We start from the raw sequence: 15,546 nt of genomic DNA on the forward strand, positions 1-15,546 counted from the left end.
TGCCAAAGATATAGAAGTGTCCTTGCCCCCCTCATAACGCCCCGCGGCTACCTCCACAGGAAACAGTGACACAGACACACACACACAAACAAGCACACGCCCACACACACACACTGTCTCTTTCACTTCCAATCTATTTTTATGGCCCACTTTGGAAATGCATATTGATCAGCCCGTCCTCTGACGTAGGTTGCCAAGATGTTAGAGATGTAATACAGCGAGTATGAAGACGCATCATCAGCCACTACTCATGTTCACTTTGTCTTTCTACAGCGTTACGTTAACCGCTTTTCTCAAGGAACTCTCAACATAGGCCTGGCAGTTGGCTGTAATTGCTGTCCGCGTTGCTTGCTTTCTTGATTGTGGTTTATTTAAAAGTGACACGCCTGCAATCAACATTGCTATAATACTGTATATTATATCAACCGCTACATCTTCTTTATTATAAGGTGAATCAGTTGAAGCTAATTAGTGATGAGTCCCTTGAGGGGCATTGATTGACACGAAGCGTAGCACTTTACTTAAGTGTGAAATAAGAGAGAACATGACATGATGCTGTTAAAAGGTCAGTATCAGTAAATACCAAATCGATGCATGTCAGGGCGATAGCTGTGATTCTGTTCAAATCAGGTTTTACTTTGGAGCAGCAAAAGCCCAAAGGTCAGAGATTGAGACTTATGACTGTAAGGTTGCTGGTTTGAGTCCTGGACCAGAGAACTCTGGGCAAGAAATTGGTAAACGCTCTCCCCTCCAGACCAAGTGACGCTTCTCTGTGACCAGCAATAGAAGACTGTGACTCTACTCGGCTCTCAACTGTTGATGTGTACAATGATGTGAATCTGCTTCACCTTCAATGGATAATGTTTTAAAAATTGTAGGGCAGAAAGTGTCCAGTGCCCTTTTTTGTTATTAGCCTAGTGCAGCGGTTCCCAAACTTTTTCATCTTGGGACCCTAAAGATAAATTTTGTCTCCCCGAAACCTAAACTCACAAAAACATACGGTAATGAGTTGCCATGACGATGAGTTGGCGACCCACCCCCCAAACCCATAGTTTGGCAAACACTGGTTTAATGATATCCATCTGTTATCTCACCTGGCCCACACACCTATGGTTTAGTTCTCCTCTTTAGCTCCCAGTTGATTACAATGTACGGTACTCCAAATTGTCTCGGCCTGGTTGTGTGGCTGCTAGAGTCCAGACTTGCCGTCTCTAAAGTGTGTACTCTCTCCCTGTCTCCTCTCAGTGCACAGCCTGAAACCACTGCTGACAGTCAGCTTCACGTCCGGAGACATCAGCCTGATGAACAACTACGACGACCTCTCTCCCACCCTCATCCGCACTGCTCTCAAAGGTACCTCTCTCCCACCCTCATCCTCACTGCTCTCAAAGGTACCTCTCTCCCACCCTCATCTACACTGCTCTCAAAGGTACCTCTCTCCCACCCTCATCCACACTGCTCTCAAAGGTACCTCTCTCCCACCCTCATTCACACTGCTCTCAAAGGTACCTCTCTCCCACCCTCATCTACACTGCTCTTAAAGGTACCTCTCTCCCACCCTCATTCACACTGCTCTCAAAGGTACCTCTCTCCCACCCTCATCCACACTGCTCTCAAAGGTACCTCTCTCCCACCCTCATCCGCACTGGTCTCAAAGGTACCTCTCTCCCACCCTCATCCACACTGCTCTCAAAGGTACCTCTCTCCCACCCTCATCCACACTGGTCTCAAAGGTACCTCTCTCCCACCCTCATCCACACTGGTCTCAAAGGTACCTCTCTCCCACCCTCATCCGCACTGCTCTCAAAGGTACCTCTCTCCCACCCTCATCTGCACTGCTCTCAAAGGTACCTCTCTCCCACCCTCATCCGCACTGCTCTCAAAGGTACCTCTCTCCCACCCTCATCTACACTGCTCTCAAAGGTACCTCTCTCCCACCCTCATCCACACTGCTCTCAAAGGTACCTCTCTCCCACCCTCATCCACACTGCTCTCAAAGGTACCTCTCTCCCACCCTCATCTACACTGCTCTCAAAGGTACCTCTCTCCCACCCTCATCCACACTGCTCTCAAAGGTACCTCTCTCCCACCCTCATCCACACTGCTCTCAAAGGTACCTCTCTCCCACCCTCATCCACACTGCTCTCAAAGGTACCTCTCTCCCACCCTCATCCACACTGCTCTCAAAGGCACCTCTCTCCCACCCTCATTCACACTGGTCTCAAAGGTACCTCTCTCCCACCCTCATCCACACTGCTCTCAAAGGTACCTCTCTCCCACCATCATCCACACTGCTCTCAAAGGTACCTCTCTCCCACCCTCATCCGCACTGCTCTCAAAGGTACCTCTCTCCCACCATCATCCACACTGCTCTCAAAGGTACCTCTCTCCCACCCTCATCCACACTGCTCTCAAAGGTACCTCTCTCCCACCATCATCCACACTGCTCTCAAAGGTACCTCTCTCCCACCCTCATCCACACTGCTCTCAAAGGTACCTCTCTCCCACCCTCATCTGCACTGCTCTCAAAGGTACCTCTCTCCCACCCTCATCCACACTGCTCTCAAAGGTACCTCTCTCCCACCCTCATCCACACTGCTCTCAAAGGTGTGTGGGTGTCTGCTTAATTATGCATGTGCACGTGTGCCAGCCTGCGTCAGAGCTTCCATTCCTTTGTTCTTACTCAATCTTTCATGCACGTCTTCACAGCACACGTCTTTGAAAGGAATATTGGATATTTTCTCACTTTTGTCAAAAAAAGCTGCTAGCAATTTATAATAACCATCATTAATAAATGGTGAATTGATAGTTAATTCAACTTTAGTTAATGGTTATTTTACTGTTAACACAAACCAAGAAATGATCATTAATAATGTTGACACAGTATTTATCAACCATTTACAAAATATTCAGTTGCAACATCAGTTGCAACATTATAATCCATCCAGATAATGTTTATAGATCTGTCCCCGTGTGTCCTTCTCTGTCCCCCTAGAGGGGATAGAGGGGGACAGATCTATAAACATTATTTGGATGGCTATTATAAAGTTGCAAGTGATGCAATAAGTTGCGATACTTTGTAAATGGTTAATAAATACTGTGTAACCATTATTCATTTTAATTTCATTGTTTGCTAACTGTAAAATAACTATTAACTAGAGTTTAATTAATCATCAATTTACCATTTATTAATGATTGCTATTACAAAGTGTTACCAAAATGTTTGTGTGTCTATAACTAAAAGCGTACCTTTTCCGCCCCGTCCCCCCTGCGCTGTAGATGTGGTGGTCCAGTGGTGCTCGCAGGGCGACCTCCTGGCCGTGGCGGGGATGGAGAGGACCCTCCTCCTCCCCACCGACCCGTCCTGTCCTCCCCCCACCCGCAACGCCATCGTCAAGTTCTACAACGTGTGCGGTGAACACGTCTACACACTGGACACGCCGGCACAGGTGATCCGCCCCACCCCACCGCCACATGACCTGGCTTGTGTTTGCAAAGAATTCTTAGCATTTGTTTTAATCTGCTGTTGTTTTCCTTTGTATCAACATTTGTATTATGTGCAAATAAAGAAAAGAAAAGAAAGAAATCTGTTGGAGTGCCAGATGGGTGTGGGTTTACCGCATCAGGATAATTTGGTAAAGGAAAGTAAGAAAATGTTTTGAGAACAATTTGAGTTTAAAATACTTTCCATAGATAGTCTCTCCTTTCTGGTGGTCATGGTATTATGCAGTGTGACAAACCCCGCCCCCGCGCTGTGTCGTTCAAGAAGGAGTTTCACTATATACACGCCCCTCCCCTTGTCCCTGCAGCGGCCCATCACAACGCTGTGCTGGGGTCACAGGGACTCTCGGGTGTTCTTGGCGTGCGGCCCGGCGCTCTACGTGGTGCGGGTGGAGCACCGCGTGGCCAGCCTGCAGCTGCTCTGCCAGCAGGGCATCGCCTCGGCACTGAAGGAGGAAAAGGACGTGGCCAAGCTCACCATGCCTTCCCGCCTCTGCTCTTACGTCACCACTGCCTTCGCTCCCACCATCAAGGTAACATGGTGCGGGGGGGTGATAGATCCATTCAAAGCATCAAGTAAAAATTCATACCAGTGCTATCATAGAAGTCACCTTCAACAGAGAGCAGTGCCTAAGCAAATTAACCATTCCTGCTGTACATATTATATACTGTACATACGTAGGTATATATACATATATCTACATACAGTACATGTAAGAAGTGATATGTCCAATTTTACATGACCAAGGCCAGTTTTTCAACCCATAATTTTCACCAATAGGTGGCAGTCTCTATCTATATATCTATCTATCTATGGTTTAAACCCTGTGTCTATTTGTGTGTTACAGCTTATTGAAGACCTTGGTGTCAAAGCAATTCAAATAAAAAGGCTGTAGTGATACGAGTGGTTATAAAACAACACTTCTCCTTCACTCCCCTCCAGCCCCCCATCCCAGATCCCAACAACATGCGTGATTTTGTGAGCTACCCGACAGGCGGAAACGAGCGTCTGCACTGCACCATGAAGCGCACAGAGGACAACCCCGAGGTAGGGGGGCCCTGCTACACTCTCTACCTGGAGTACCTGGGGGGTCTGGTGCCCATCCTCAAGGGCCGACGAATCAGCAAACTGCGCCCCGAGTTTGTCATCATGGACCCCAAGACGGACGGAAAAGCAGGTGGGACTTAAAGATTTACAGTGCTCCTATGTAGCCTGGGTGAACCCAGCCGCCACGTGACCTGCTCTCAGAGTTCTCAGTCACTGTAGTGACTGAGAACAGGTCTGACTGAGAGCAGGTCACGTGGAGGCTGGGTTCACCCAGGCTAGCTCCTATGCCCCTGGAAAACCTGGACTTTTCCAAGACTTGGATAATTATTATTTCTCCTCTTCGTAATCTTTTTTAGTGTTTATTGTCAGCTGGTGGGATTACCTTCATAAATTAACAATAACCCAATAACAAGAATTATGACCAAAATAAAGTGTCTCCTGATTTCATAGTGTAAGACCAAAATAGTTGCAGCTAGGTAAAATACCGGTAAGACCTGGGACATCAGCTTTTCACCAAAAATGGAACACTTTCTGACAAATATTTTGTTTGATTAAGAAATAGTAGGATCTATGGAGTTGGATATCTAACCTTTGATCTTGATTTCTTTATGTGGAACTTTTGTTGTCCTCTCCATTTAAATGGTTTTATTGATTGATTTATTGAATAAGTCATTATGTGGCTTACTCTGCCATAAAGTACAACATTAGAATTCCCCTCTCCTCTGACTTCCTCCATGTCCGATGTTTCCTTGTTATATGAGCTGTTACTAACTGTCTCCCATTTTACTGACTTGTGTTCGGATGGCTGTCCTAGGATTTCTTTTTAATTATAATTATTTTTCACACGTGTGGGTGGTATTGTTTTCACCTTGTGTGTGGCTGTGTGGGAGTGTCATCATGGCTAAATGTGGTCCTAGACTCTAGCCTGGCTCCAGATGAGTTTACAAGTTGACAGTTCAGTCTGAATATCAGGCTACCTGGAGACACCTATTGTAGCGGGAACTACCACAGATTTGTTTTAAGTCCAGGGCGCCGCGGCTAGTGTGATCCCATTCCAAGGTGGTCTGGTTTGGATGATTGGCAAACTGATTGTAATCTAATCATAGCAATACATATACATACATCATTCCCCCCCCTAAGATTCAAGTAGAATTGTTGAATGTGTTCCGCGCCCGGATGTAATTGTCTGCTCCAGTACTTTTCCAGTGATCTGAGCTTGGGGTGAAGTTTCTGGAGTTGGCATTGAGAGAGTGAGTGTGTTTTAGTCACACAGGGCAGACCGGGCCTATGTTAATTAAAAGCTGCTTAATGGGGGCTCTGATGGCCCCTGGGTACCTCATAAATCAAGCCACTCCCTCCCCACGCAGTGATAAATGAAGCCAGCCATGAAATGGTTCCAGCCCATTCACACTTTAATGTCCATCAAATAAATGAGCTTGACCTAAACTGGAGCAGCAGTTGTTCACAGGCTCCATATGAGCGAGGGAAGAGGGGAAAGTTACTACTGAAACAATAGTTTGGAGTGGACCAAATGGGCCCATGTTAATGTGTAGGAAAGGTGGGGAACATTGCTACACATCTACATTGTTTTTGCATTGTATAAAGGATGAAGTGTAGATGCAAACGTGTTTCTTGCCATGCCTACTTACATAAACTTTTGCAAAAGACTGGCTTTTTTTTTTTTTTTTTTTTTTTTTTGCAGGTAAACAAAGGGCCACAAAGTCACGCGGTTTTACACTACAGGATAAACATTTTCCTATGATAAAATAAGTGTTTTGATGTTATTTGAAAGCCTAGGATGAGTTGATAACCGAGTGGATTTTTAGGGAGAACTAAAGAGGGGTAAATAATATCAATAACAGCCTGGTATCAGCCAAGCCTTCACTGTGGACCTATTATTAAGGACATCAGCATTTGTCTGTGACTGCAAAATAACAACTTTAATATCAAGGAGGATGGAATCCCTGTAGGGCAAAGATCTATGCAATAAAACCACTGACTGTCACAGTGGCTGAGGTTTACAACACCCTGATATTATCACTTATTATCAGTGCATCCCTAATGCCGTTTCATATCGTTGTAAAGGTAAATGGTAGAAGACAAAATAATGATTCCATAATTGCACGTCCACAATAATAACTTTACTTAAAATCCACTCAAACTTCTTTCCTTTCTCCATCCGGTTTTCTCCCTTCAGATGAGGTGTATGGTAACAGTCTGATATCAACCATGATTGACAGCTGTAACTGCTCAGACTCCAGTGACATTGAGCTGAGTGACGACTGGGTCGGCAAGAAATCTCCAAAGATATCCAGGGGCAGCAAATCCCCCAAGCTGCCAAGGTAACTGGACAACAAGCCACTTATAACTAATGTTTCTTTTTTTTCTTCTTTTTCCCCATGTGATATTCAGGTGGTTCTTTCTGCCATTGGCAGTCAACTGTCCACGTTATGTTGCATAATTATTCATTTGAACTATAATCACAAAAACGCTTTATTTCCCCATGTTCTTAGACTGCTCTCACTCTGAAAACATTATTTATTTGCACTTTTTTGTTTTACATTTGTAGTGATTCTTTATTTCTGCTCAATGCCAGATTTCAGTCCTTTAGGAGTTCTTAATTAGTTCTTAATTGTGCATTGCAGTAATTTTGTAACGAGGTCGAGGAAAATATTATGCCATCCAAGCAATTATAGCATTTCACTTTCATGGAAATGCTAACTACCACTCATGTGCCTGTCCTACACCAACTCTTTGCATGAATGACACAGATTGTAATGGAATGTTCTACACTGTATTGGTTGGTTTTGGTTCACTGCATGCCTAAACCTTTTTTGTTTCTTCATTTGCTACCTTCTCTGTAGAGACTTAGTCTGTCCCTTTACCAACAGGATCAACATTGATCCCAGAAAATCGCCCAAACTGTCCCGAGCTACACAGGACATCTCCAGGTCACCGCGGTTACCCATACGGAAACCCTCGATTGGTTCACCTAGTCTAACGCGAAGAGAATTCCCCCTAGATGATATCACTCAGGTAATAGTCCAATTCTTTGAGTTTAAAGGACAATTCCTGTATTTTTCAACGTGGACCCTATTTTCATATCTGTTTATGTATAACTAACTTTCTGTGAACAGAAATGTTTGAAATTGGTGCAGTGTTGGCCAAGATCGCAGCCGCTTGTCCCACATGCCCCTACTGCACTAAACGAGCTTGACAGGATCAGTTTATTCCATGACATTATTCTAGAGATATAATTTCCGATGGGAGCCCGACTTTCTTTGGGCCGCAAGGCACTGTGGGTATTGAGGTCACGTTGGTAGAGATAGATTTGCCGGAAGTCAGCTGTGGTGGGGCGGAAAACTGGGACTGGGAGTTGCCATGTTTGGTTGGGCTAACAGATAGCAAAGCTGACTGACTTTGTAGTTATGGCTGAATATTTATCTGAATTGAGAATATGGACGAGGCATTTAAATTCGATGGCTGCTGATTTTGTAATGTTAATATGTTAAGTTAATGTTCTCTGTTTCTGTCTTGTAGCAAAATTATCTTGCTCAGGTCACATCCAATATTTGGGGAACAAAGTTCAAGATTGTGGGGCTTGCCACATTCTTGCCAGCTAATCTTGGTGCAGGTAATCACTCAACAACTTTCTCTTTGGCAACTGAACTCTACACACCCCAATTATGAAAATGTTATGGACGAGTTACATGGTTATTAACAGTTATTTCAATTGCTCCTGTTTCTTAATTTATTTTATTTCTCTTTCTCATTCTTGCTCATCCCCCCAGTCATCTATAAGACAAGCCTCCTCCATCTGCAGCCCAGACAGATGACCATCTACCTGCCAGAGGTGCGTAAGATCTCCATGGACTACATCAATCTGCCCGTCTTCAGCCCAAACGTCTTCAGTGAGGACGAAGATGACCTGCCTGTCACTGGCCCTGCTGGTGGCACCGATGACAACCCACCCTGCACCGTCAACATCCCTATTGCCCCCATCCACAGCCCTGCCCAGGCCATGTCCCCCACCCAAAGCATTGGTCTGGTCCAGTCACTCCTAGCCAATCAGAATGTTCATTTGGATGTCCTGTCGAATCCCACAGCAATGCCAGCTGGGGCCGCTGCCGGTGGGTCCGACCAAAGCCAGGACACCATCTTGACGGCGCAGTACACTGTTCCCACCAGGTACTCCAGTCCTGGTCAGGTCATCTTTGGGGGGCTGGAAATGGGTCGGCTTATGGTGGGACCCCCGCCTTCTCATCATCCATCACAACTTCAACAACAAAGTCACCATCAACAGCAGCAGCAGCAACATCTCCAACACCACCAACAAATGCAGCACCATCAACAACAGCTTCAGCAGCAGCAACTCCAACAGCAGCAGATACTTCAGCAGCAACACATACAGCAGCAGCAACTTCAGCAGCAGCAAATTCAGCAGCAGATTCAACACTTACAGCAGCATCAACAACAACTTCAGCACCAACAGCAACTGCAACAACAGCAGCAACATATTCAGCAGCAACTACAGCAGCAGCAACAACAGCAGCAGCAACAAATGCATCATCAACAGCAATCACAGCAGCAACATCAACAACAGCAACTTCAGCACCAACAACAGCTGCAACAGCAGCAACAAATTCAGCAGCAACTACAACAACAACAGCAGCAAATTCAGCAGCAACTACAACAACAACAGCAACAAATTCAGCAGCAACTACAACAACAGCAGCAACAAATGCATCATCAACAGCAATCACAGCAGCAACATCAAATGCAACAGCAGCAACATCAAATGCAGCAGCAGGCACTTCAAATTCAAATCCCTGTCCCCTCGATGTCATCAGGTCAGCCTTCAGGTGCGACTGTGCACCAGCTGCAGCCGGGGACACTGCAGATCCAGATCCCCCATCCACTTCCTGATTTGGTGGTGGGTGAACATGAGCACCTGCTGAAAATCAAGCCCACACGCTCAGCTCCCCAGCTGGCTGAGGGCGACACAGTGGTGTTCAGTGCCCCTCTGGAGCTCAGTAAGATGAACCCCCCGCCCCCCTATCCTGGAACAGTGGCCGCTGCTGTGGCGGCCGCGGCGGCCGCCTCAGCGTCGGCCTCCTCTGCAGCCGCCAACGCAGCATCTGGAGCAGCAGGGGGCAACAATGGGACTCCTCCACCTGGTGACCTCTGTCCGAAGAAGGGAGAGTTCTCTCTGTATCCCCCAGGCCAGCCACCAGCGCAGTACCCCACGCCACTGGGCTACGAGAGGATAACAACCTTTGACAGCAGTGGGAATGTGGAGGAAGTATGTCGTCCTCGAACACGCCTCGTCTGCAATCAGAACGTCTACACGCTGCAGGGACCTGGCAGCTCCGCCACTCTCAGGGTCACCTCTTCATCGTCCTCTTCCTCAGCCGATGGGAAGAAGATCCAGCTGCCCTACGCCTCTGCCACTCTCAACAGACTCACTGTGCCCCGCTACTCCATACCCAGCGGAGACCCACCCCCATACCCCGACCCAGCCAATCAGAACAATACTGTTGGCAGGAACCCTGGACAGAGGCTTGACAGCAGTCTGATCCATGCCACTCTCAGGAGGAACAGCCGCGAGGCCGCTCTCAAAGTCTCCCAGATGCTGGACCCGCCCAGACCTCTGCCTCCTAAGGCCAAAAACAATAGTGCACTAGCAGCCTCATACCAACAGAGGGTGCCAACAGCCTTATACACCTGCAGTCAGTGTAGCAGTGGATCCCCAGTTGGAGGCACTGCCCCAGGGAGCACTAATGGAATAGCAGGGGGGACTATCATCAGACAGGATTTCCCTCCAGGCAATGGAGCGCCACACAGCACAGTCATCGTTCACTCCAACAGTGCCACTCCTCTGGCCTCCCAGTCCTCTTACAACCTACTGAGCGCCCTTGATGGATCGGGTCCTGGGGGAGGAGCTAACAGGGACAGGGCTGACTATGTCAACTCAGCTTTCACTGAGGATGAAACACTGAATCAGTCATTGAGGCATCTGGCGCTGGGTGGCAATGATGTGTCAGGGCTGATTGTCAAACGCCCCCCGCCCTATCAGTGGGACCCAGCTGCCACAGAGGAGGTGTGGGTTCCTCAGGAACGGACAGCAACCCTGACCCCCACTGGACCCCCCGCACCCCACAAACCGCCCCCGCTCATCCTCAGCCCAGCTCAGCACATAGATGTGTCCCGGCTGCCTTTTGTCCTCTCTCCAAAGTCCCCCACCAGCCCCAGTGCCGCGTCATTCCAGGCTGCCGCCGCAGCTGCAGGCTACCAAATCTCTCTCCAGTACCCCCCTGGCACTGCCTACACCGGGCCCCAGCTCCAGCTCATTTCAGGGTCACCACGTCCCTGCTCCTCCCCTAAGGAGGTGCTGGCACCAGTACCCTTTTCACAGCAGGATGCCACTCTGGTCCTGCCGCCTGGTTACTCTGCAAATCTGGCCAACCTTGCCTGCTGCTCTCTCCCACCCATGTATCCAGGAGGAAGCTCCTGCGCCGGCCTCCCCATTCCACCTATCTCCCTCCACACTCCCTGGGGCACCTATAACTCCTGCCCCCCCATACCCAGTCCTGCAGTGCCACTGCCCCCTAAAGCCTCCCACATGACGGTAGACAAAAATGTTCTCTCGCCCCCTCCTCCTCCTCCTCCTCCACCACCACCACTTCCCCCTCCCCCGCCGCCAGCAGAGCTGCCAGATGCCATGGCAGAGGCCGGAGACTGTTTCCAAGAGGTCCTGTCCCTCACTGAGAGCCCCGTGCCGCAGCGCTCGGAGAAGCTGAGCAAGAAGAACCGCAAGCGGGCAGATGGTCGGGCTGAGGAGGCTAATGTGCCGCCCTTGGCCGAGGGCAGCAAGTCCAAGAAGGAGGGCCGGGCTCTTGGCGACTTCAACTCGCTCATCTCCAGTCCGCGGCTGGGAGGCAGGGACAAGAAGAAACTGAAGGGACAGAAGGAGCAGCAGATGAAGGCTAAGAAGCTGAGCAAAGGCTCCGCCACCAGTGAGTTCCAGGACAGTTCAGAGAGCGAGCCAGAGCTCTTCATCAGCGGGGACGAGCTGCTCAACCAGTGCCAGAGCGGTAAGAAGGGCTGGAAGACCAAGAGGAGCCTCCGGGCCGCCAGTGAACTGGACGACATCAAGTGTCGAAAGGCCAACGAGAAGGAGGACCGCGGGCTGGGCAGCCAGGGTTTCGTTTACGTCATGGCCAACAAGCAGCCACTGTGGAACGAAGCCACACAGGTCTACCAGCTGGACTTTGGGGGGCGCGTCACACAGGAGTCGGCCAAGAACTTTCAAATTGAACTGGAGGGGAGACAGGTAAGGCAGCTCTAGTTACAGAAATATCTCCTACTGTGATTTACATGTGTTCTCTTCATACTACCAGGGAATTAGCAGTGTACACGATTCACGTGGCATGCCTGTTCATTTGCATTTAATTTGTGCACCTTGGCCTGGTTTTCTGTACTAATGTATTTGTTTATGCACAGGTGATGCAGTTTGGCAGGATTGATGGCAACGCCTACATCCTGGACTTCCAGTATCCCTTCTCTGCTGTGCAAGCCTTTGCAGTGGCTTTAGCCAATGTCACTCAACGCCTCAAATGAGATGTCCCGCCCCCACTTACCCTGAGTTCTATCTGGGATTCGACATGCAATCTGCTGAAGGGCCACAGCTGTTTCATTTGAAGTTGATGAACTTTGATTTTGAAGAGGAGACTGAAATCAGCCCTGGTCTGCATAGAGAGAAAGCTACAATCACACTGCACTACACAATGCTGCCACTAGAGTTGGTGCAATAAGCATTGGCTGCAGTTGCCAAGGATGTCCCCAGATTTGCTCCGTTTGGCAGTCAGTGGCGCCTTGCGATGCCTGCAGGGCCAAAGAGCTGAGCTTTTGGTAATCATGCAAATAAATGCTGCTTTAGCTAGAAGAAGCTTATAGACACGACAACCAAACGGTTAACTTTAGCTAGAAGAAGCTTATAGACACGACAACCAAACGGTTAACTGAGCGGAATTGTCTGTGCGGTTTTGAAAAGGAGCAGCAGTAATACTTGAAATCCACACTCTGGAGATCGAAGTCGTTTTTACGTTCTTCTTTCTCTGAGCGCACAGGTACTACTGGGCACTGAAATCCATTGCTGTACAAAACTTCAGTGAAACAGTTACCACTTATACTGCTTTTGCTTTTAGGGTTTTATTAAATGATTACAATTTTTGGAGGGTAGGGAGGGTCTCTTGTTTTTCGCTCTCTGCCATTCCTTTTGTTACTCAGTTCTCAGTCTTTCTTGGCTGGGATTGAGGCTTAGATATATGCATCGTTTAGGAGCACTACTATAAATGAGTTTGCAAGTTTCCCTGTTACAAACTTGGAAAAGTAAGGGAATAAGCATAGCTGAGTTGAACTGTAGTCTTTTCTACAAAGTTTCCTGGGACTCTGAAGGAAGAAGAAATCTGTTACTCTGCTACATGGATTAATTTATATGTACATTTATTTGTTTTATCTTGTTACTATTCTGATATGAATTTTAACATTGTAGTCATCGTTCATGTGATATTATACAATCTTAGTACCTTGTTGACATGGTTTTCAGTTATCTGTTTTATTTGGGAGATTGGTGGCTGAATTAGAATATTGCTGTATAGTTTGAAGAAGTCAAGTGGGAGGTGTGTACGGAATAGCTTTGACTGACATATCCTGTACGTATTGAAATGTCTCCCTTCCTCCATTATGGTGACAGGGGAGCCAAAATGCTCATGTTGGTTCGGCATGAAGTGAATGTCACCTGCTGTCACTTCTGTGAAGTGAGTGTGTAGTTAGGGGCTGTCCCTAAAGACTGCACTAAACGTGTAAGCAAGGTACAGGAAATATTTTTGTATATTTCACCTATGCCATTTCATACCCTTTTCAGAAGTCATGTAAATACATATCATTCATATGTAAATGTTGTAAAGAGACCTAGGTGAGTTCGACAGACATCTGTTTACACCAGTCTCCACTGTGTTTTAAGTGTAATTTCAGGTGTGGAGCAAAGCTGTAGTACTGTTTTACCTGAACAGCTACAACCACAATGAAACCAGTAAAGCTGAAATACTTAGTTAACGCTGAATCTTTGAAGTCAAAACTCCAATGAAGGATGAAGCTGTTTAAATCTCTTCATTTAGTAAGCAGACACTGAAATCTGTTGAGCTGACATTTTTCCCCCTTTCAGGGAGTGAAGCTTGTGCTCTTGGTGAGCGCAGAGTGGGCTGACGGGCGGGGCATGGGCAAATTATTAGGCTTATTGCAAGTAACTGCAATATTATCTATAGGTTTTGTCTGGTAGATATTAACCAAAATCACCTTTTATAAACAAAAAAAAACAGTTGTACTAGCATATCTAGGCCTGATGAAATTTGGGTGCAATTAGAGTCGCCTCAAAAAATTAATTGTGCCAAAAGATGCATTTTCTAAAAAAGAGAGATTAAGAAATAGGCCTTGAGAGAAGAAGTGTAACCTGTGCTTGACTTGAAACAAATTTGCTGTGGACCAACTCCACGTTTTGGTCTCTGAATTTATGAGATTATTAGATTTCTTGAGTGTGATCTTTCCCCATCACGAGATGCATGTCAGGTGGATGTCGGATTGGGGTCTAATACTTTGAAAAAGTTTCTACTGTGGGATAGTCTAACCTTGAAAATTAAAGACCTGGGCATGGCATAAACAAAATATCCATCAGTTCCTTTTTTCTTTTCTCCCCCCTCCCTTTTTTATACATTGGTTGTGCAATATTTTCTTAGGAAAAGAAATTCCTTTGCCATCATTTTTGACCACAGTTTCGTATAATGCTGATAGTTCAGCGCCTCAATTGCTGGTCTGTACATTTTATTTATACAAGATGATTTCCTAAAGGATATATATATTGTGGAGTTTGCTGAACATTTCTTTGTGTTGATTAAGGTTTGTTACAAGTGTAGCCGGAGTTGTGAGGTGTGGGGGTGGGAGGGTAAGGAATGTGGGGGAGGGGCAAATTTTCAGTGTTTGTGAAGTTTGCATTGGATGGAAAAGATGTGAATGAGTAAGTTGCCCGTTGTTTAGTGTAGTTGGTAGACTAGTTATGTAGGGTGTAACTGTCAAGTCAAGGTGTGTCTGTATTGTGCGGTCTACCAATCCCATCAGTGTTATATCTATTCTGTTCAAACCGTGTGTGGTCATGGCTTCTTGACTCACACCCCCCCCCCCCCCCCCCCCCCCCATCGTTCACATGAGTGCAAGCCACTGAGTTCATGATCAGAATCGCCTATGGACTTAGGTTAAGGATTCACCTTAAATTGATTTGATGAGATGACCAGTTGTAGATATTGTAGGATTTGGCTTTTCCTTTGAAAAGATATGTGCTTTGTATTTGTAGATGTAGATTTAAAGGATTAAAAAAAAATAAAAAAATCTGAGTCTGATTTGGTGACTGAATGTTTATAGTGAATGGATAGTAAAGGCATGCCATGTAAATTATTTTACAATTGTATATGTCACGCATCTTTTGAATAAAACGTCATTGTTTCAGAGAAAAGAGGTGGTGTCTTGCGTCTTAAATTCATAATGTAATAGTTGCTGCACCTGTAAATGCTTTATGGCAGTGATTCTCAAACTATTTTTTATGAATGTACCCCATTTCAGGTATGTTTTTAGCCAAGTAGCCAGGCTACACATTTCACCAGCACAAAACATTTGGGGGAAGGGGAAATTATTATAAATGTATTTGCATGTTATTTGGCAGAGTAAATGTGAACATTAAATGGGTTGGTCAATTCTGTAAGTTTTTTGTAATACTTTTACAATTTAGTGAGAAACATAGGCTTGTGCTTCACTTATGATTTTTGTCATTGTGGGTGGCAGTGGCTCTTTTCTTTGCTTCGTTTTGATCTGAGTCATTGCAGAAAAGAATGTTTAGCACAAATAAGTTGATCCAAAGGGCAAGCGTCTTGGTCCTTTATTTACATCTA

At 46.4% G+C, this 15,546-nt stretch overlaps 1 protein-coding gene across 3 annotated transcripts in view; it reads left to right on the plus strand.

Moving 5' to 3' along the window:
• Positions 1 to 14,518, plus strand: part of tulp4a (TUB like protein 4a) — a gene marked incomplete at its 5' end in the record, with an annotated part of 50,350 nt that extends 35,832 nt beyond the window's left edge. The window contains 10 exons of one of the 3 annotated variants that reach the window (XM_083643441.1): positions 1,201 to 1,353; positions 3,280 to 3,449; positions 3,810 to 4,034; positions 4,445 to 4,679; positions 6,747 to 6,891; positions 7,441 to 7,585; positions 8,090 to 8,183; positions 8,341 to 8,954; positions 9,252 to 11,882; positions 12,053 to 14,518. In XM_083643441.1, the coding sequence (XP_083499567.1) occupies positions 1,201 to 1,353; positions 3,280 to 3,449; positions 3,810 to 4,034; positions 4,445 to 4,679; positions 6,747 to 6,891; positions 7,441 to 7,585; positions 8,090 to 8,183; positions 8,341 to 8,954; positions 9,252 to 11,882; positions 12,053 to 12,169 (4,529 nt within the window). In that variant the 3' untranslated portion in view covers positions 12,170 to 14,518. Of the gene's footprint in view, positions 1 to 1,200; positions 1,354 to 3,279; positions 3,450 to 3,809; positions 4,035 to 4,444; positions 4,680 to 6,746; positions 6,892 to 7,440; positions 7,586 to 8,089; positions 8,184 to 8,340; positions 11,883 to 12,052 lie in introns of all 3 variants that reach the window. The other 2 variants (XM_083643442.1, XM_083643440.1) reach the window with 2 other exon arrangements.
• Positions 14,519 to 15,546: the final 1,028 nt, after the last annotated feature.

This window comes from Poromitra crassiceps, assembly GCF_964638095.1.
Source record: "Poromitra crassiceps genome assembly, chromosome: 9".
Lineage (NCBI taxonomy): Eukaryota > Metazoa > Chordata > Actinopteri > Beryciformes > Melamphaidae > Poromitra > Poromitra crassiceps.